General features: G+C 35.6%; 1 protein-coding gene across 6 annotated transcripts in view; it reads right to left on the bottom strand.

Annotated features, from left to right (window-relative positions):
• Positions 1–2129: 2129 nt before the first annotated feature.
• Positions 2130–20769, bottom strand: part of RB1CC1 (RB1 inducible coiled-coil 1) — an 84947-nt gene continuing 66307 nt past the window's right edge. Inside the window, exons 15-23 of one of the 6 annotated variants that reach the window (XM_058275529.2) lie at positions 17217–17361; positions 15793–15901; positions 15456–15696; positions 13287–13341; positions 12331–12378; positions 10200–10258; positions 6716–6843; positions 3872–3942; positions 2130–3093 (exon numbers count right to left, since the gene is read on the bottom strand). In XM_058275529.2, the coding sequence (XP_058131512.1) occupies positions 3016–3093; positions 3872–3942; positions 6716–6843; positions 10200–10258; positions 12331–12378; positions 13287–13341; positions 15456–15696; positions 15793–15901; positions 17217–17361 (934 nt within the window). In that variant the 3' untranslated portion in view covers positions 2130–3015. Of the gene's footprint in view, positions 3094–3871; positions 3943–6706; positions 6844–10199; positions 10259–12330; positions 12379–13286; positions 13342–15455; positions 15697–15792; positions 15902–17216; positions 17383–20769 lie in introns of all 6 variants that reach the window. The other 5 variants (XM_012520163.4, XM_058275531.2, XM_058275530.2 and 2 more) reach the window with 5 other exon arrangements.

Consider the following 20769-nt stretch of genomic DNA (forward strand, 5'->3'; position numbering starts at 1 on the left):
ATACTTGATCATAACATCAGCAAGACAGAAGAATGAGACTCAAGAAGCAGTGGCTTTCAAACAAAAACGTTAAGGTTGGGAAGCAGATGTGGCTCAACCGATTGGGCTTCCGTCTACCATATGGGAGGCCCTGGGTTCGCTTTCCAGGGCCTCCTTGTGAAGGCAAGTTGGCCTGTGCCTGCAGAGAGCTGACAGCCGGCACCTAAAGAGAGCTGATGGCCCGTGCCCGAGGAGAGCTGGCACAGCAAGATGACGCAACAAAGGATGACAAGCAGATGCAGAAGAACATGCAGCAAATGCACAGAGAGCAGACAGCAAGTGTTAGGGGGGTGGGAAATAATAAATAATTTACAAATCTAAAAAAAAAAAGTTAAGGTAAAGGAAGTCTTGGGAGGATAGCTATGAAATAATAAGATTAAGAAGCAGCTAGATTAGTGTGAAGCAGGAGAGCTAAATATCCCAAAAAGGAGGGCTTTGGAAAACAGGACTTGGTATATTTGAAGAAACACTTAAAAAGATTAAGGCAATGAAAATTATGATATTAGCATAAGTCCTTCAAAGAAAAAGGTGGGTTTGTAAGAAAGGATATATAATCATAGTGTAGGATATGGGTTAGCAAAGAATATCTGAAGAGCCATGATGTGAACCCTAATGAACAAATGGAGAAAGTAACATGCAGCATAAGCAAGATTAAAATATAGTAGTGTTAGGAAAGAACTAAATCTTCATATTATGAGAAAATAAATAAAGGATGTCAAATTGAATGAAATAGCAGTGCATATAATCTAGCACACCAGATAAAAATGGCTAAAAAGGCAAAAGCAATTGCCTCCAGGGAGCTAAATTCGGTAAAAAGGCAGTGGGGATACAGTATTGATCTTTTTTCAAACAAAAAACAAAAAAGGTGTCTGTTTTACATCACAATTTTGTTAAATAGAAATCAAAGTTTTTATGTGTTTTGTTCATTGTTCCTAGTATATATCTAGGTAACTCTTCCAAGATAAAACTATCCATATATTCAAGTATGTTTAAGGTTTCCTCACAGTAAAATATGACTGAAAAGGTTTTGGTTATTTTGGACAGGGATACCGTTGTAATCACTAACTTCTGCTGAGTGCTTAGTGTATGCCTGACATTGGTCAAAGCACTTTACATTTATAATTCTCATTTAAGTTTCAAAATAACTCTAGGAGGTAGATGCTGTTATTATTCGTTTGGGCAACATGAAAAAAGCTGCCCAAAGTTAAATTTAGGTCTGGAGCTGGAACTCAAGCATATTGACCCAAAGTACAACTTCTATCCCAAAGGTTGATGAGTTTAGATTCCCAAGTTTCATTTTCCTTTTTACCTAAGATTATAATTTTTCTGTCATTTGTGGTATTTTATAAAGGTATGCATGAAAACTGACAGGATGGTTATAAAACAGGCATTAAGAAAAAAACTAAAGACAACAAAACCCATCATTAATGAACCACAGTAGTAAGAGGGGTCTTGGCTCAGCACATTACAACTCCACAGCACAAGACCCACACAGGAAATTTTAAGTGTACCAATGAAGTCAGAGTGACCTATCTGGCAAACTCATTTAAATCCAATCAAATATGCCTAACAATCCACTTCACCTATAAAGTAATTTAATGCTTTTGTGTCTTTTGTGTAAAGATGTTATGGAAGGATTGAATAGAAACATGTGAAATCATTTGTTCATTTATTAATATGTTGTCAAATTCAGTTTTCTATACACTATTCCACTATTCCATTTTCTGTACTATTAGATATACATATTTAAAAAAATATTTAACTTATTTTTATGAAGAAATTAAATATTTTCTGGAAAAGAATCATTTTATTATTGTTCTCTAGCAATAAACCTAAAATAAGTCTTAACCAACTCAACTAACTCATTTAAATGCCTTTTGTTCAATGGCAACTTTTCTAAAGATCTAGTTTGCACAATTCTATTCTATTTAACACTGCTTTACCCTGTTACATAGCAAATAGTTAAAAGTTAAAGAACATTTTTGTAACAAACAAGTTTCTCTTTGATATGATACAGAACAATTTTTTCATACTTCCCAGCAGTCACTCAAATTTATTAAAAATGTATCCTTCTTTAAAAGGCACACGCATTTACAGGTTCAAATCTTTATTGTTTTAAAATTCTACATGTCTTTTACAATACAATATTTTGTTATTTAAATGACCTCTATATGGTTAATGTACAATGAATATGTTTTTTCTGAAACTCAACCATAAATTACGATTTCATCAAAATGATTATTCTAAACAGAGTAATAAAAATGTGGGGAAGGTTTGAGTGCTTCATTTGAAACTGTCAATGGAACAGACTCTCCCCCTATTTAGAACCCAGATGGCAATATGTTGAAAGTGCTTTTGAAGATTGCTGATTACTTATGGCTGATATTAAAATCAGTCAATCTAATTAAAGAGTTCCTTTTTTTTTCCTTGAAACATCAAAGGGCATTTAAAAAATAAATGAAACAATTTGCTTTAGTAATCTACAGAGGCAAACTCAAAATTATGATTATCTGCATGCAATAACACTCCTCTTTAAATAGTTTTGTAGAATTTACACATTTTATAAAGAATGTGTTAAAGAGTGCAAGTATTCTGATATTGATTTCACAAAAGGACAAATGCTGGTAATAAACTAACATTTAACATCTACAACCAAGCTAATGTATATTTAACAGGCAATTAATATGGCTAATTATAAGCCACAATGCACAGGGTATGCCCTTTGAGAAAATGAACTAGTTTGGTCCGCATTTCTAGAGTTACCTGGGTAAAAACAAAAACAAAACCATTTTAATTCAGCCAAAGGTTTTGACGAATTTATTGTTCCTAAAATGTAGCCAGTTAGAAAGTAAATGTTGTACAACAATAAAGTATATTGTCACGTTGACTTTTGTATAAAAAATGGCCTATTTTTGGAGTGGTAAATGAGCACTGTAGTATAATTCAGAGAAATGTCACAGGATGATCTTCTATTAGTTATACTTTCTTATTCCATGACACAGCTTTCACTCTGTAAAATTTTGTCCCCAAAGGAACTTTAAACCTGTTTTGTGCCTAAGAGGGAAAAAAAGACGTAATCACTTCAATGATTACACCAAATGACACAGGTACTTTCCTACTGCATTGCTCATTGCAAGAGAACTGGAGAAGAGAGAGGTCTTTATCAAACTACACGAGATTCACCCCTCACCAGAGGAGGAATACTGAACCACTCTTACTGATAATCATTGATAAGGAATATGAAATTTAGTACAAAGTAAGCCTTCTGTTATTATTTTAAGTAGCAAAGAAACTCCAATATAAGACAAGCTCCAGTTAATGGTTTACAGTCCTGAGGCCCAAAGGTAAGGACAGGTAGAAATAATACTCAAATAGTAGATTTCATGAATTCTACAGCACTGATATTTGCTGCCATTATATTCACTTATATTTTAGCCATTAAGTTTTTACATTAATTTTTTTCAATGGGGTTAGGGCAGGAAAATAAGAAAACACCAACTCTCCCTACAAAAAGAATTCACCTTTGGTCACCAACTATGTAGTGCTCTTTTTTTACATACCAAAAGCACTATTAACTTATAAGTTACAGGGCAGAAACTTTATAGTAACGTTCCTGCATAGGTGATGGATTGTTGGTAATCTACCTCTATTATCAAAAGACAAATAAAATAAATACTTATAAAATTGATTCAAACTCAACTCTTATTAAATTCAAGCTCTAACTCAAGAGAGCTAAAAGGCCGAGGACAGCACTAGCAATGATTTCTATATAAAGCAGTGTGAGAATCTTTTTAGTAATTTCTAGGTTCATACCATATGATGTAGGAATTACCTTTTTAGCTTGACAGTATTCCTTTTCCATTACTTTTCCAAGTACCCAAGGTCTTCTGGATGTACCTGAAGCTAAAGAATCAAATCATTAATTTAACTTAATATAAATTATTATTTTTCATAAAAACGTAACTGTCAGAACTGAAAACTCTCACTAATGAAATACTCATGAGTGAAAAGTATATATAAGACTTTAGAAAGTATTGAAATCAGTGAAATGTATAGCAATTTATAAAACAAAACTGAATTCAGGTTTTTTTCCCCCAAACAGTAATGTGTGGCTTTTATCATTCATTAACTAAATGTCGATGGTATATCAAATCATAAAACATAGTTCAAGAAATACTATAAATCTAAATGCAAATCATGAATAAATCTAAAAATTCCAACCTAACTCAACAGCGCCATCTACTGAAAAAGCTAACAAAGATGACCTTTTCCATATCTGAAAGCAAAGTTAGGCAGATGCCATCTTCAAAGCAAAGCACTGGTGTGTGGGCAGGGCTATAACACAAATCCTCAAGGGCAGGAACTGGCACCTTATGTCTATACTGCTCAGTGCCTTGGCACTGCAATGTGAGCAGAGTTGGTTCTGAAGGAATAACCAGTGAAGTTTGAGAACTAAAAGTCTAGAAGGGCAGAATTTGTGTGAAGGGGAGGTAGAAAATGTGGGAGGAAACAAGGTAAGTTGGCTAGGTCTCATAAACAAGTTAGTAGCTATTTCTTTTGCTGTTAGATTGGTCAAACCTATGAGAAATTTCTAATATAAATGTAGTTTTACCATGGCATGTACAATCATGTAATCTGACTTTTCTGTGGAAGAAGTTGGTACTAGAGGGCTAAATTACAAACCCACTTACTTGGAAGCCACAAAAAATGTCATGACAATGTATGGGACCTGTCCATTAAAAAAAGACCAAGTTCAACAATAAATGACCATATATCCTCATTTGAGTGAGGGCAGGAAGGGTAAAAGAACTGCAAACAAATCTCAAACTCTTTTACTAGGGTGAAAAAGTCTGTAATTATTTTAGATGCATTACAGTACTGAGCAAATTCATAAATGTGTCAATGTTGTGGGAAGACAATTTTGCAATGTATAAGGAGACATACAGATAAGAAATGGGAGAAAGCAAGAAACAACTCTGTAGGGACAGAACGAAACTGGAGATATCACTGTGAACTTTAGACTTCTAAAATATCTATCTGTACTGCATGTGTACACAAACATGGGTACAGGGTATGTGTTTATTTACTTGTGTGGGGGCATTCTCATATATCTATGTGTATCTGTCTACATTCATGCATGTAATTCCTAGCTCTCTCTGTCTGTTGAAAGGGTCAAGAAGCAAAGACAGTACAGAGGCATATCTACACCTACAATCTCCATTAAGAGGAGGCACCCCTCAGAGAAATGGTAGACTCCAAGCTGGTAGAGGCCTGGAATATGCCAGAAAGTAAAGGAGTGCTCAAAACAGTAACGTGCCCCAGGTTTCAGTTGTTAAGGACTCTCATAGGCCAAAGTTGGGGCAATTAAAGCAACTAAAATAATTTTAAAAGAGACACAAATTAAAAACCACTGAAAAAATATGAATACATGAATCCATACTATTAGCAGATAAATAAGAACTCTGAGTGCCACTAGTAAATGTGGAGGGAGAAATGGGGTTGGAAAAATCATTTTCAATCATTATGCAGTTATCATAATAAGGCCTAGATTAAGGAAAAATCACTAATGAATGCTAAATCTATCGGGGAGGGAGCAGATGTGGCTCAGGCTGCTGAGTGCCTGCTTCCCAAATATGGGAGGTCCTGGGCTCAGTTCCAGTGCCTCCTAACAAAAACAAAAACTAACAAAATAAATGTACAGGCGAAATTTTGATGAGGAAATGGTATTTGCATGGTCTTCAAATGCCTCCACCCCAGATTGCTTATTAACTATGAAGGGTAAAAAAATAGCAATTATAGGGCAGAAATCAGAATATACCTGAACCAGGTCACCAAAATTCACAGTGCTAATGAAAAACATTAAAAATGTATGTCCCCAGATGTGATATATGAGTAAACATGACACAGAAAATGGAGAAATCTAAATTTTGTCATAACGAAACATCAGACAAACCTAAACTAAGGAACAATTCCATTAAAAAATAAAATGAGTGGGAGACTATAGCTATAAAATGCCATAAAATACAAAGCAAGTACATAAAGTGTTACAGATTTTAAAGGAGGCTAAAGAGGTATGACAACTAAATGCAATACTGTGTCCTATCCAGTCTGAAATCTTTAAAAATCAAAGTAATAGACAACAGACATTTTTATTTAGTAAACTTTAACAAAGCTTATTGTCTTATTTTATGAAATTAATGTATTGACTAGTTTAATAAAAAACAAGGTGGGGACAAAAGATGATAAATGGGACAGAAAAAACATTTTATACTATAATATTTTTTTAGCCAAAGAAAAGGCAGTGTCTTTATAAATAAAATGAGCATGCAATAAACCCGAACAAGTTGTATTGGTGAGCATTTTAGCTTAATTATAATTCTGCTATTGCTAGGATATAAGATGCTTAAATCAACTGCATATTCTGATCATTAGATCATCAGAACTACGTGATCATCTAACTGCATGAACTACACTCTAATTCTGAAGTCTTAATAGAATCCATTAAAATAAGCTGAATAATGCAGGTTTTATATATATATATATATAAAGATTAAGTAGGATTTCCCTCTTAGTAACTTAATTGTGATATAATTAGACAACAGGGGAAAAATCTGCAATATACTTTTTCCACGCTGTTTAATATTTTAGTTATGGATGTGACACTTACCACCCTCACCTGGTTTGAGATCCAGGGCAGGCAGGGACTCTGAATGCAGAAAATATAAGGTTGGACTAACGGTAAACAACACATAATTGTCATGGCGTTCATCTAGGATGATGAGTACCAAATCTCCCACCTGAAAACTAAATAAAGGAATGTAATTTTATTGCACAGAAGAGTTATTCTAACAGTGTAAGTATACATTCTGCAATGGTTCACTATATATTCAAATATTAATGTAATATTAAATATAGGTATGATAGTCTTTTTGTACTCTTCCCAGCTCCCAATAGGAATACTGGTCATACACAGACGTTCAAAGGTGATGATCAAAAACCAAATGTTTCCTTAATAAATTTTCCAATATTATCTAATATAATATAAAAAAAACAAACAAAACAAAAAAAGCCCTGCTTGGAAGATGGGGGAAAATATACCTTCATTATTTCAAACAGTCACTGGAGGAAAATTATTGCCCTCATTTTTCATTTTACACCAAGAAATATAACTTTAGAAAGAGGGAAATTACATATAATCACAGTGGCAAAGAAAGAACTAGAACCCACTTCCCCAGTCTCTTAGTCTAGTGCTCCTCAATTTGTAAAAAAAAGCAACTGAGTTAGGTCCATGTGCTTAATAAGGTCTTTACACATTATTAATAAACCAGTTTATGATTTAGGCCTGGAAAAAAGGTAACAGGAAAGAAAGAAGTGGATACAATGGCCTATATATGCATTAAGAGGTGTCATCTCTTCAGAGCCGTCAGTCATGTTCAAGACATCAATAAATGGGCTAAAGATATGGAAAGATATTTCCACAAAAATGATATACAAATGGCTAATAAGCACATGAAAAGGTGCTTAATATCAATCATTAGGGATATGCAAATCCAAACCACAGTGATACACCACTTCAACCTATTGAGATGACTGTACTTTTAAAAAAGGAAAACAAATGTTGTTAAAGATATGGAGAGAATATGAAGATATTAAGGGCTATTTTTTTGGACGTATGGGGGACCGGTGCTTATCTACTTGAGCTACATTCACTCCCTTATAATGAACTACTTATCAGCCATAAAAAGAAATGAAGTTGTGATACACGCTACAGCATGCATAAACCTTATGCTAAGGGAAGTCAGACACAAAAGGAAAAATATTGTATGATGTCACTTATATGAAATATTAAGGATGGCAAATTCAGAGTGACAAAAAGTAGATTTGAGGTTACTAGAAGATGAAGGGAGAGGAATGGGGAGGTACTGCTTAATGGGTACAGAGTTTCCTTTTGGGGTAATGAAAACAAACTTTTAGTGGTGATAATTGCCAATGCTGTGAATGTAACCAATACCAACAAACTGTACACTTAAAAATGATTAAAATGGAAATTTTATAAAGATATTTATAAACATATGTAACCATGTTTGGTTACATGTGATTATAAACATGTAACCACAATTAGAAAAAAATTTAGTGACCACAATGCCATACACATCGTAGTTTTATATGATAACATTTGTAATACATAGAAATGCTCCTTGAACTTTTCGGTTCTCTAGGATATATATATATATTTTTCAAAGACTTATTTTATTTATTTCTCTCCTCTACCTCCCCCCCCCAGTTGTCTGATCTCTGTGTCCATTTACTGCATGTTCTTCTTTTTTGTCTGCTTCTGTTAGTGTTAGTGGCACTGGGAATCTGTGTTTCTTTTTGTTGCATCATCTTGTGTGTCAGCTCTCCCTGTGTGTGGCACCATTCCCAGGCAGGCTGAACTTTCTTTCACACTGGGTGGCTCTCCTTATGGGGCGCACTCCTTGTGCATGGGGCTCCGCCAAGCAGAGGACACCCCTATGTGGCAGGGCACTACTTGCGCACATCAGCACTGCGCATGGGTCAGCTCCACAAGGGTCAAGGAGGACCGGGGTTTGAACCGCAGCCCTCCCATGTAGTAGACGGACGCCCTAACCACTGGGCCAAGTCTGCTTCCCTCTAGGATTTTTATAAAATTAAAAATATAAACTCAACCACTCCCCTTAAAACAAAACAAACAACAAAACAAAGCATCGGCAGGCTTTGAAAATCAATTTCATATTTCTAAGTTGCCAAGATTAATTTAATAGGTCCCATACCTGATAAACCATCAAGATTGGCTGTGGAGGTTTTTAAAAGATTACTTTTATTAATTGTTTATTCTACATGGGAAGCAAATTTGGCCCAATGGATAGGGCATCCACCTACCACATGGGAGGTCCACGGTTCAAACCCCAGGCCTCCTCGACCCGTGTGAAGCGCCCATAAGGAGTGCTGTGCCACGCAGGGGTGTCCCCTGTGTAGGGGAGCCCCACGCGCAAGGAGTGCGCCCCATAAGGAGAGCCGCCTAGTGCAAAAGAAAGTGCAGCCTGCCCAGGAATGGCGCTACACACACGGAGAGCTGACACACAAGATGATGCAACAAAAAGAAACACAGATTCCCAGTACCACTGATAAGGATAGAAGCAGTCACAGAAGAACACAGAGTGAATGGACACAGAGAGAAGACAACTGGGGGGGAAGGGGAGAGAAATAAATCTTTAAAAAAAAAAAAATGTTTATTCTACAAATACTCCTTGACACTGACCACCAGAAAGTATTACCTTAAAAAGCTATAGGAGACCTCTCTCTGGCAGAGTTATTTAAGCTCATCTCTCTTCAATCTTAGAAAGACCCTAACGCTACCCACTGATTTGATATACAGCTGGGAAAGAAAGAGAGCTGCCTCTCAGCCCTTTCAAGCTACAAGATAAAATGATGAGATGCCAAAGGTCAGTAACCATGACATATCTCAACCAAAAATTTGGTTAACAGGTCTATTATAAATAAAAAAGAGTCTTTAAAAAAATTGGATTAGTAGCTTTTGCATTCATCCAGTTCAGGTATAGAAGACTAACCACTAACCACTATTCGCAAGCTAACAATGCTTTATTATTACAGAGAACTTCATTGAAATGATCCAAGACAAAGAATAGCATATTACTATGGGGTTATTAGGTTCAGGAAAATTGACTATTAAATTATTCACCTGATAAATTTAACAGTGGATTATGAATTTGTAGCTTGTCAAAAGAAAGATGAGGAAACACTGCAACTTTAAGACTCCTATCTAACATGAAAAAGACTGAAGTAAATGGGATTTAAAAGAGGTGGCACCAGCTGAAAGTTTAACTAGACTTCAAAAGGCTTCAAGAGTATTTAGGTATGATAATTAAAGCTTAATATGAATGCTTTGGAATGGAATCCTAATGGTTCCAGAATAACAATTTAGAAATACCTTGCTTTAAAAACAAACAACAAAAAACACCCAAAACTGAGTACCAATGAGCACAATATACTCAGTCCAATGAACTGACTTTTGGATTATGGTCACAGAAATACATTTTCATTAATTAACAATTCAATACTATTCAATCCATATTTTTTAAATAGGAAAATAAAAACCAAAATATAAACATAATACTTACTCTCTAATAGCTATTTTTTCAGAATGCCTTGAAGATACCGAAGACATGCTCTGAGACATCTTAAAAAATAAAATAAAATAAAAAGAACACTTCATAAAATTTAAAGCTAATAAAATTAGAGGACTATATATACTTAATCTATTTGAATATGCTACACACATCCAAGTCTGTGTGCCCCAGCTTTTAAAAGGTCCAAATTTATTTAATGCTTATTTACATTAATATAATTTCATTACCACAACAATCAGTTTCACAGGACAAAGTTATTTTTATGTTACTTACTTGACCAAATTGTTGGATTAAAATCAGAATACAAATTCACAAAATTTACAAAACATCGTATTTATTCTCAAAAATAAATCACAACAGAGACAGACTGAAATTTTTGAGGAGAGTCTGAAAATGCTAGCATATCATTTTTCAAATCTTTCCTTGGTAGGGAAAAAAAGGTAATGGGAAAGAAGGAAGTGGATACCTAAGTAGGAAAACAAACAAACAAAAAACACAACTCTACTGGCTGATATTGTGGCATAAAACTCTTGTGAGCTATTAAAGTCCCTAGGTTGGAAAAGTCCTCCCTCTCATCTCAAAGGTAATTCCTAAGATAGAACAGTTAAAAAAAAACCAACAGTTCTCTCAGCAATTGCTAAATTATAAAGAGATGATTACCACCCCTTTCCTCCCCTGGTGAGGAGTACAATGGAATGCTGGCTGATTTGATGATGCCTTAGCTCAGCTGTACTCCTCTGCTCTTAAAACAAACTTCACTCCATTTCTCACACCATCAAATGTAGGGTGCTTGTTCTAAGGTCTTGGGGCCTAGTAAGGTCTCAAGAACTTCTTTTTCACAAGCAAGTGGGCCCAATGCATGCTGGTCAAAGCAAGGATGGATAAACTGCCTATTTTCTGTTTGTTTTTTAAATCTAGTTTCAATGCTTTGATTTTCTTCCATTTCCTTCTGAACACTATCCAGTATACTGAGAGGTTTCAATAAGTGTTTTTAAAAAACAAAAAGGAAAGAAGAAGGAATAATAAATAGAAAGGCCTAAAAAAAGTGTTAGCAACAAATTATCAAAACCATCTATAGAAATAGTCTATGTTCCACCAGTGAGGACAAATTCGACCATTCAAGTTTTCAGATGAGATTTTTACTGTTCAAATTAATAAAGGCACACGAAAGGAGATCGTTCACTGTAAGATTTAAAGATTCAATTCCAAACTGCGTCTTAAAACGCTGCCTTGAGCTGTTGAACACAATCCTTGAACTGCTCCTTTCTTACTCTTGTAAATAGTAATTATTAGAATTTGAAAAATGAAGTAAGTGATTAATTAAAGCATATGTGACTGACTGTAAAACTTCAGCTGGCTGTTTAAGTGCTGTACTTGATTAAATTTACAACTAAGAGTAAAGCCAAGGGAATTCAGAAGATCACACATGGTCCCAAGCCTTTCATTCACTTTAAAAAAAGTTTCAAATTCATGAGAAGATATTGTTTTTTATTAATTATGCCCACTTGTTAGAGTGAACATGTCAATTTTTAAAAGGCTTATGAAGCACAGCTCTAACTTACTTACTGACTCTACTAAGAATCCTAATTTGAGACCAAAACCATATATAATCACAAAATCCTAACTAAGAAATTATAAAGAGTTTACAAATAATCAGGAGATACTGCACTGAATTTTTTACTCCTTTTAAAATTATCTTGGGGAGTGAATGTAGCTCGGTGGCTGAGCATCTACTTCCCATGTACAAGGTCCTGGGTTCAATCCCAGGTACCTCCTAAAACAAAACAAAGCAAAACAAAACACACAAAAAACCCAAAACCCATATAATCCTCTTCTATGGATACACATATAAATAGGGATAAAAATCTTCATAAAAAATTATCTTAGTAAGATCTGCATTTGATCAGATCTACAGTCTCACCAAGACAAATTTTTTCATGCTAAGAAAAGAGCCTACAGCCTACAGTTATAAAACCTAACTAAGCCTGACTCCACTTTATCATCCAGGTATCAACAGTGACCAATGACCAGCATGACTCAACAGAACTACCGCAAACAAATTAAAATATAATGCAAATAATTAAAAAATGTTAAGATTAATTTGGCAAGAAAAAAAACTTACAAGTCTTTGATTTAATCGCTTATTTTCTTCTTCTTTCAATTGTAATGTCTGTAGGGGAAAACAAACTTTGGGTTTACCCTCATACTTAACTCAAATAAAGCTAAACAGCATTATTGAAAACATTTCTCAATCTTCAGAACAATATTTATCTGTGATATTAAACACTAATGGGGACATTATTTTATTTTCTAGGAATCCTTTCCAACTATTTTCATTATTTATTGGCATATTTATCTAAGCCAAGCCAAGTGCTCTGAAACTTTAAGATGCATTGGAATTATCTGTGGAACTTGTAAACACAGTATGCAGATATGTGAGATCTTTCCCTAAGACCCTCTTTTATTAGGCTGGCCTAAGAAGAGGGCTCTGCATTTAGAACATACATCTCAGGTGATTCTGAACAAAACTGTACAATCTTGACAATACTCTATCAGACAATTAAGCATGTAGAAAAGAAAAAGATTTGCCAAATATGGACAAAAATTCTATCTTAACTGATAATACAAATTGAGGGGAACCCTTATTGCCAATTTTCTAGTACTCATTTTAATTAATAATTACAAAAACCATAAGTCTTTTCTTCATTGTTTACCTATTCTTATAATTCTGCCCATGCTTAGAAAGAACACTTAATATTTTATTTTGGAAACATAAAATTCATATTTACGATGTTCTACTAAATTCTCATAGATAACCATTATTCTTTGTCTTTATTCAACCTTTTTCATTAATACAGACTTAGTAATTATGACAAATGAGAGGTCTCTAATGTAATAGTACTGCCATGTTTAGCCTCTTAAAAACCAAAATGATAATCACAAGAGTTAACCATAAAATGATTTAATTTTTAAACATAAACAGAAATGGTCTAATAAACTATATTTCAGAATAAAATTTAACTGCATCCCCAAAGTGAATACATGAAATATTGTATTTCAAGAAAATAATTTACTTACTCGTTCTAACAGCATTATCCTCTGTTTTTCTTCTGATAACATATGGATATTTTCTCTAAAAGTGAGGAAATGATCTACTTCAGTTTTAAGCTTTAAAATTCTGAACCCTAAATTCTTCCATAACATTGAGGAAATTTCAAAATTAACTCAAAAATACTTTTTAAATGAAGTGTATACAATTTCAAAGCAGCCAGTTTAAGCTGGTTAATGTTTCAATGTTATACTTCTTTGAACCAGAGGTCCTGACCCTAAACATTCAAAACTTAACTAGAAAACAAAAAAGAACCATTGTCTAGGCTTTTAAAATTCCTTTGCAAGTATAATTCTCCAACTACATTTAAAGTAATTTGATTGGAGGCATTAAAGTAACTTGATTGGAGGATTTAAATCTTCTAAATGTTAGTTCTAATAGGAGAAGGCTTTGCTTATTCAAGGTCACAAGACTTACTCTTATGCTTTTTTATTCTGAATTCTATAATTTTAGCTTTATATTTAGGTATAGGTCCACCTTCATTTTCTTGTATGTACACATACTGCTGTTCCAGCACTATTTGTTGAAAAGACTTATTTCCCCAATGAATTGTCTTTGACAATAAGTTAGGGCTCAATTGTCCACAATCTTAAGAGTTTATTCTTGCCTCTCAAATTTAATGATCTCTGTCAGGCCTTAGGACAGCACCTCACTGTCATGATTACCACTACTTTGTATTAAGTTTTGAAATCAGGAAGGGTGAATCCTCCAACTCTACTCTTCTTCAAGATTGTTTCGGCTATTCTGGGGTTTCTGCAATTCCATATGAATTTTAGGATCAACTTCTGCAAAAAGGCAACTGGGATTTCAGTAGCATTTGCATTGAATTTGCAGATCAGTTTGGGAAGTAGTGCCATCTTAAGTTTAGAATCTTCCTTTGTTATTTTGGCATACAGTTGCTTTCTTTAACTGTCTTATAAAATTGCCAATTGTATTATTCTATGTCTCTATTGCTTTATTTTTACTTCACTGTTGTTTCCTGTGAAGGAGAAGTGCACTGTGGATAAGGAAATTTCTCGATACAGTTTTTTTTTGTTTGTTTTTTTAGGAAGTACTAGGGATTTAACCCAGAACCTTGTATATGGGAAGCAAGCACTCAACAACCTGAGCTACATCCACTTCCTCGTAATATAGTTTTATGCCACTTTTGATTCATATAGTTTATCAAAGTCATATTTTTAAGAAGCTACAAGTCAGTAACTGGTAACTTTTTGGTGAACTCTGCCCTGTTCATCTTTTTAAAAGCCTTCTGCTTTGAGATCTGTCTTTGACAGTAAAAGATAAAACAGTATCCTTTTCCTTAGTGTTTGCCTAATATGTCTTTTTCAATCCCATTATTTTAAACTTTTTGTATCATTTTGCTTTAGGTACCTCTCTTGTACATAGAGTACAGCTGGATAGATTTTTGTTTTCTAAGATTCCTTGTGATGGTAGTTTTCACCTATGTTTGAACTTACTTCTGTCATATAAGCTCAGGTTTTCTAATGGGTATGCTATCTTTATATTTTTACACATTGACTTTCTGAACTGCATTTTCTTTATAATTTTTTTCCAGTTTGAAAATTCTACATTCTACTTCTGTTTTTAAATGTTTATCTAGAACTTTTAACACATTTTAGGCTTTATATCTTTCCTAGTATAAAATTAACTAGTTTCTAGATCCTCTCATTTAAACTAGAAAGGACTCTAAATGCATTTTGCTTTTCACAAAAGTCAGTCACGCCTTTCTGCAAAATAACCACACCCTAATACGCCTCCAGCAAAATCCAGATGCTTATACTATTTAAGATTATTCAATACTACGGTGAAGTCTGTCCTAGGTAACAAGTCTGAAAGCCTAAATCGTCCCTGTAAGGAAAAATGGCTCAATCCTGGCAGTGTATAAAAATTTTGGCACACATTTATAAGTATTACGTAAACACCTCCCAAGTGATCCACATGGACATACAGTCAGTCTTGTTAAAATTATTCCTCACATCTATAGTTTAAAAAGTTATAATGCAACAACCTTAAGACATATGGGTTACGGTCAACCAGTAAATGAGAAACATGTTTCCCATCTTCATAGTTTTAGACCTTACAATATTGCAGTAAGTGGCTTAAAACCTCACAATACAGCTACAGACAGACATACTCACTGTACAGACATCATGCTTGTCTCCATTGCAGAGTCCAGCCTTCCTTCGTCTACTGCTTCCATGCCTCCTTTCTCTGCTTCACCTGGGAGTTCGGGTGCACAAGCTCCATAAAGTTCTGGGGCTGCAGCTGCATACGGTGAAGGAACCACACTGCTACTACGCAACTTACTAACCTCTTCTTCAAGTTTTTTCTTTTCCTCAAGCAAACGAGCTCGATCTTCAGAAAGTGACTCTATCAAATCTGAAGTCCCGCCCCCCCATTGAAATAAGCATTATTTAATGAATATATATTTTTTTAATTTTTAAAAGGCATAAATCACAAAAAAACAGTACTAACCTTTATCCCGTTCTTGTTGCTGCATTGTACTTTTCAACTTATCACTAAGGTCATTTATTATGTTTTCCTTTCTCATTTTCTCTCTTGTTAAAACAGTGTTAAAATTGGTCTGGAACAACAGAATAACTACTTAAATTATTTGTATGCACTTAGCAGCTAGAGTTGAGAAAATAGCCCTGCAAATATGTGAGTGGTGGATTTGTATGTGAAGAAGATACAGTGATTCAAGAATGACATTTAATTTTAAATAAATATGCTAACTTATAGTTAGCAAAACTTAAAATTATGTTACTACAGTACAGGTTATATTTTCTTGTTTCAATATTAAGATATGTTCCAATTATTGTAAAAATGAAGACCATATTCTCAAGGAAAAGCATCAGCAAAAGTTTTTTTTGAAATTCTGGGGTTAAAAAAGAGGTTAAAAAAAAGGTGGCACTTCATTTTTACTTTCTAACAATTTTTGGAATCTTCCTTTTGCCTTTCCCTAAATTCTCCATTAATACACTAGCAGTACAGAGATGACTTTATATTGTCTCCCTCTATTATTTGGATATTTGAATGGCTCCTGGATCTCTAATTTATAATGGTTTGATTTGCTACTCTGTACTTTTTACAAACTTTCTTACTGCAAAGTAGAATCCAGCTGCCCGAAAAATGCCTTGAATGGGTCTCATGACTCAATTTGGCAATTTTAACTGCACAGCTTCTCTTTGAAAGAATACTAAAGTATTAAAATTTAATTTACAAAATCTCCATATAAGAGCTTCTTGAAACGTAAGAGCAATAGATTCACTGGCAAAATCATCTAAATTGACTCTTCCCAACTCCAGCCACCATTTCCCAATTGAAAATTTTAAGATTCAATTGTATCTATTCACAATGAAAATGTTTTGAGTCATACCAATCAGGCTAGCAACAAAAGTAAAGCATTTTTAGATCAAGATAGCAGTCACCTTGTAGATACGTACAAATCATTTTAATCTTAAATAACCGCCATTTAAGATACAGATAGTTTAAAAAGGGTACACAAAGCAGCAGAGAGAGAGAAATAAATTTATGTCAAATGAAGGCACTAAAGAATCTATAAATTTAGATTTTTAAACAGAGACAAGTCACTGAATCTTCATTATCAATTCTTAAAAAGTTGGCTCCACTCCCTCCGTTTACTCACCTGCCCAGGCTTCCATGCAGCCACACATTCTTCTGTTTTGTGTGTGCTGGTGTGTGTTTTGGTTGGTTCGTTTTTTGTCTCTTTCATTTCCTTTTGCAGGCTCCTCTTTCTTTACTTAGACCTTAAATTTTAAAGTGTCTAAGGGTTCTGAACTAGACCTCCTTATTTTCTTTCTGTTCCCTGATTTACATTAATTTATGACTACTTTACTAAAACCTCACACAATTCAGATGGAGGCAGGGCAACATACCTGTTGTTCAGCAATCAAAGATGTTCGAACATTTTGCATTTCTTCATTCTTTCTTTTTTCTTGTTCTTCAAGTTGTTCTCGAAACTTAGCTTTTTCTTCCTGAAGCTTTTCTTGAAGTTCAGCAACTAAACTTGAAGATTCTTCTCTGGGAGATTCAATGACAGGACTTGAAAGTTAAATATAGTATTATTATTTTTTTTAATTACAATAGTAGTTACAAACAGATCAATTATATTTAATTTACATCATTAAGGATATTTACTTTCCTAAACTTAGTAGTTAATTGGTGTTTAAGTTATTTCTGTATGAACCCTCTTTCCCTCTAACTACAACAGAAAGGGAAACAAGTAAAAGGGAAGTTTAATACAGGTTATATAAGCCCAATGAATGGACTAGGACAGAGTATAAACTGCAGCATAGTAATCCATGCTGTGTAGCAATACTCCAAAATGTACTCATCATATCTAATGAATGTACCACACTAATGAAAGAGGTTGTCAGTGTGGGAGGAGTGAGGGGTATGGGGAGTGGAGTATATGGAAACTTCATCTTTTTTATTGTAACATTTTATGTGATCTGTGTACCTTTAAAAAAAAAGCAACGAAAAAGAAACAAGCAAACAAATGAAAAAAAAAATACAGGTTATATGCTCTCTGACACTAACATATTTGAATGATTATATCAGATAAATTCAGGATAATCTACTTCTATCAGAAAATGGTAAAATTTTCAACATACCCCTGGAATGAACACAGCTTCAAATTTGTCTTGCTATCCCTACACAGCTATAATTTACATGTGCTACAGTTACAAATACATCTGTATTTACTTACTATGGGGGCGGGGGAGGTATCTGAAAACAGCATTTTTAAAGGTTTTGTTGTATATTGCTAGCTACTAAATAAATAACACAAAGTTAAAGCTGAACTTTACTGTTTACGCAAAGGAAATCTACATACTCATGATTCCCATTTCCCTCAAAACTGCTAACATCATTGGCGGTTGCTGACAAAACCAGACAGGAGAAGAGAATAAAGCAAGGACAAATAAGCAAATGGAAACTGTAATTATTAACCTGGTCAACCTAATAATCCTTTACTTTTAAAAAATTGTTATCCTATTTATTTACTATGTAATCTCCTATTCTAATTATAAAATGATGGTAATACACTATTTTTTTTAAGGTGGTACCAGGGATTGAGCCAGCATCTCATACATGGGAAGCAGGCATTCAAACATTGAGCTGCATCTCCTCCCCAAGGAGAGTTGGTTTTTTCATTTGTTTGTTTTTAGGAGGTATCAGGAAAACAACCCGGGATGACATACATGGGAAGCAGGCACTTAACCACTTGAGCTACATCAGCTTCCCAGTAATACAGTATTAACAACATATTGATAATCCTGAAGGAAACTGTTAACAATTGTGATTTATACTTCCAAATTTACTGATAAAATCTAATTCAGATAAACACTGCAGGTTTCCTTCTGAAGGGATGTATTTGTTTTTTACTTTTAAAAATTTCTTTCCCTTCCTTCCCCATTGTCTGCTCTCTGTGTTCATTTGCTGTGTGTTCTTCTTTGTCCGCTTGCATTCTTGTCAGCGGCACTGGGAACCTGTCTCTTTATTGTTGCGTCATCTTTCTGTGTCAGCTCTCAGTGTGTATGGCCCCGCTCCTGGGCAGGCTGCAATTTTTTGAACAGGGCGGCTCAACTTGCAGGGCACACTCCTTATGCATGGGGCTCCCCTACTTGGAGGACACCCCTGTGTGGCATGAAACTCCTTGTGTGCTTCAGCACTGCACATGGGTCATGTGGTAGGCGGACGCTCCCATCAGTTAGGCCAAATCCACTTCCTGTATGGGATGTCTTTTATATATATTTTTTTAATTTCTCCCCTTCCCCACCCCCCACCCGGGTTTTTTTTTTTAAAGATTAATTTTATTTCTCTCCCCTTCCCACCCACACCCCAGTTGTCTGTTCTCTGTGTCTATTTGCTGTGTGTTCTTTGTCCGCTTCTGTTGCTGTCAGCAGCACAGGAATCTGTTTCTTATTGTTGCGTCACCTTGCTGTGTCAGCTCTCCATGTGTGCAGCGCCATTCCTGGGCAAGCTGCACTTTCGTGCTGGGCGGCTCTCCTTATGGGGTGCACTCCTTGCATGTGGGGCTTCCCTATGTGGGGGACACCCCTGCGTGGCAAGGCACTCCTTGCGCACATCAGCACTGCACATGGGCCAACTCCACATGGGTCAAGGAGGCCTGGGGTTTGAACTGAGGACCTCCCATGTTGTAGGCAGATGCCCTATCCATTGGGCCAAGTCCACTCCCCCACCTCCACCCCCCGGTTTGAACCCTGGACCTCCTATGTGGTAGGCAGATGCTCTATCAGTTTGGCCAAATCCACTTCCTATAAGGGATGTCTTTATTTTTTTATTTACCCCACTCCCCCAGGTTTGAACTCTGGACCTCCTATGTGGTAGGCGGATGCTCTATCAGTTAGGCCAAATCCACTTTCTGTATGGGATGTCTATTTATTTATCTCCCCTTCCCCACCCCCAACCCTCACATCAATTGTCTGTTCTCTGTGTCCATTTGCTGCGTGTTCTTTTTGTCTGCTTTTGTTGTCAGTGGCACGGGAATCCGTGTCTCTTTTTGTTGTGTCATCTTGTTGTCAGCTCTCTGTGTGTGCGGCGCCATTCCTGGGCAGGCTGCACTTTCTTTTGCGCTGGGTGGCTCTCCTTACAGGGCGCACTCCTTGTGTGCATGGGGCTCCCCTACGAGGGGGCACCCCTGCGTGGCACGGCACTCTTGCGCACATCAGCACTGCACGTGGGCCAGCTCCACACGGGTCTAGGAGGCCCAGGGTATGAACCGCGGACCTCCCATGTGGTAGAGAGATGCCCTATCCACCGGGCCAAGTCTGCTTCCCAGGGATGTCTTTTAAATGACCAAACATTTAATATGCTGTTTGAGACATAAAACCTCTATCACAGGCTGACACACCCTGCTTAGTTTCCAGAAAAACTGGATTGGCGGAAGCTCCTATTCCGTAACAAGATTAAAAGACAAAGATTTGTTTACAAAGTTTTCCCTTTGGAGTTAGAGGGGAGGAGGTACAGAAGTTAAAAATTAAAGCTTTCCAGATGTGGTTCAAGAAGTTGAGTTCCTGCCTCCCACATGGGAGGTACCAGGTTTGCTTCCCAGTGCCTCCTAAAGAAACAAGTATAATAAGCAAAACAAATGAAAGGGCCTACTCAGGGAAACCGATGTGGCTCAGTGGTTGAGCACTGGCTTCCCACATACGAGATCCTGGGTTCAATCACCAGCCCCTGGTACCAAAAAAAAAATAAAACTTTAGCTTTCCTAGGAAACTGATAGGGTGCATAAGTATAAATATTATTGAGGAACTAGAATACAAAAAGGGACTCATTACTAAGGACAAAACCCTCAGGAGAAAACTAGGTAATGACAAGTTACAGGTTACTTTTTTCTCCATCCCATCTAACTTCTTCCTCTTGAAAGTAATAAGAAATATATACCATGAAGAATCATCCCAA

This window comes from Dasypus novemcinctus, chromosome 14, assembly GCF_030445035.2.
Source record: "Dasypus novemcinctus isolate mDasNov1 chromosome 14, mDasNov1.1.hap2, whole genome shotgun sequence".
Taxonomy (NCBI): domain Eukaryota; kingdom Metazoa; phylum Chordata; class Mammalia; order Cingulata; family Dasypodidae; genus Dasypus; species Dasypus novemcinctus.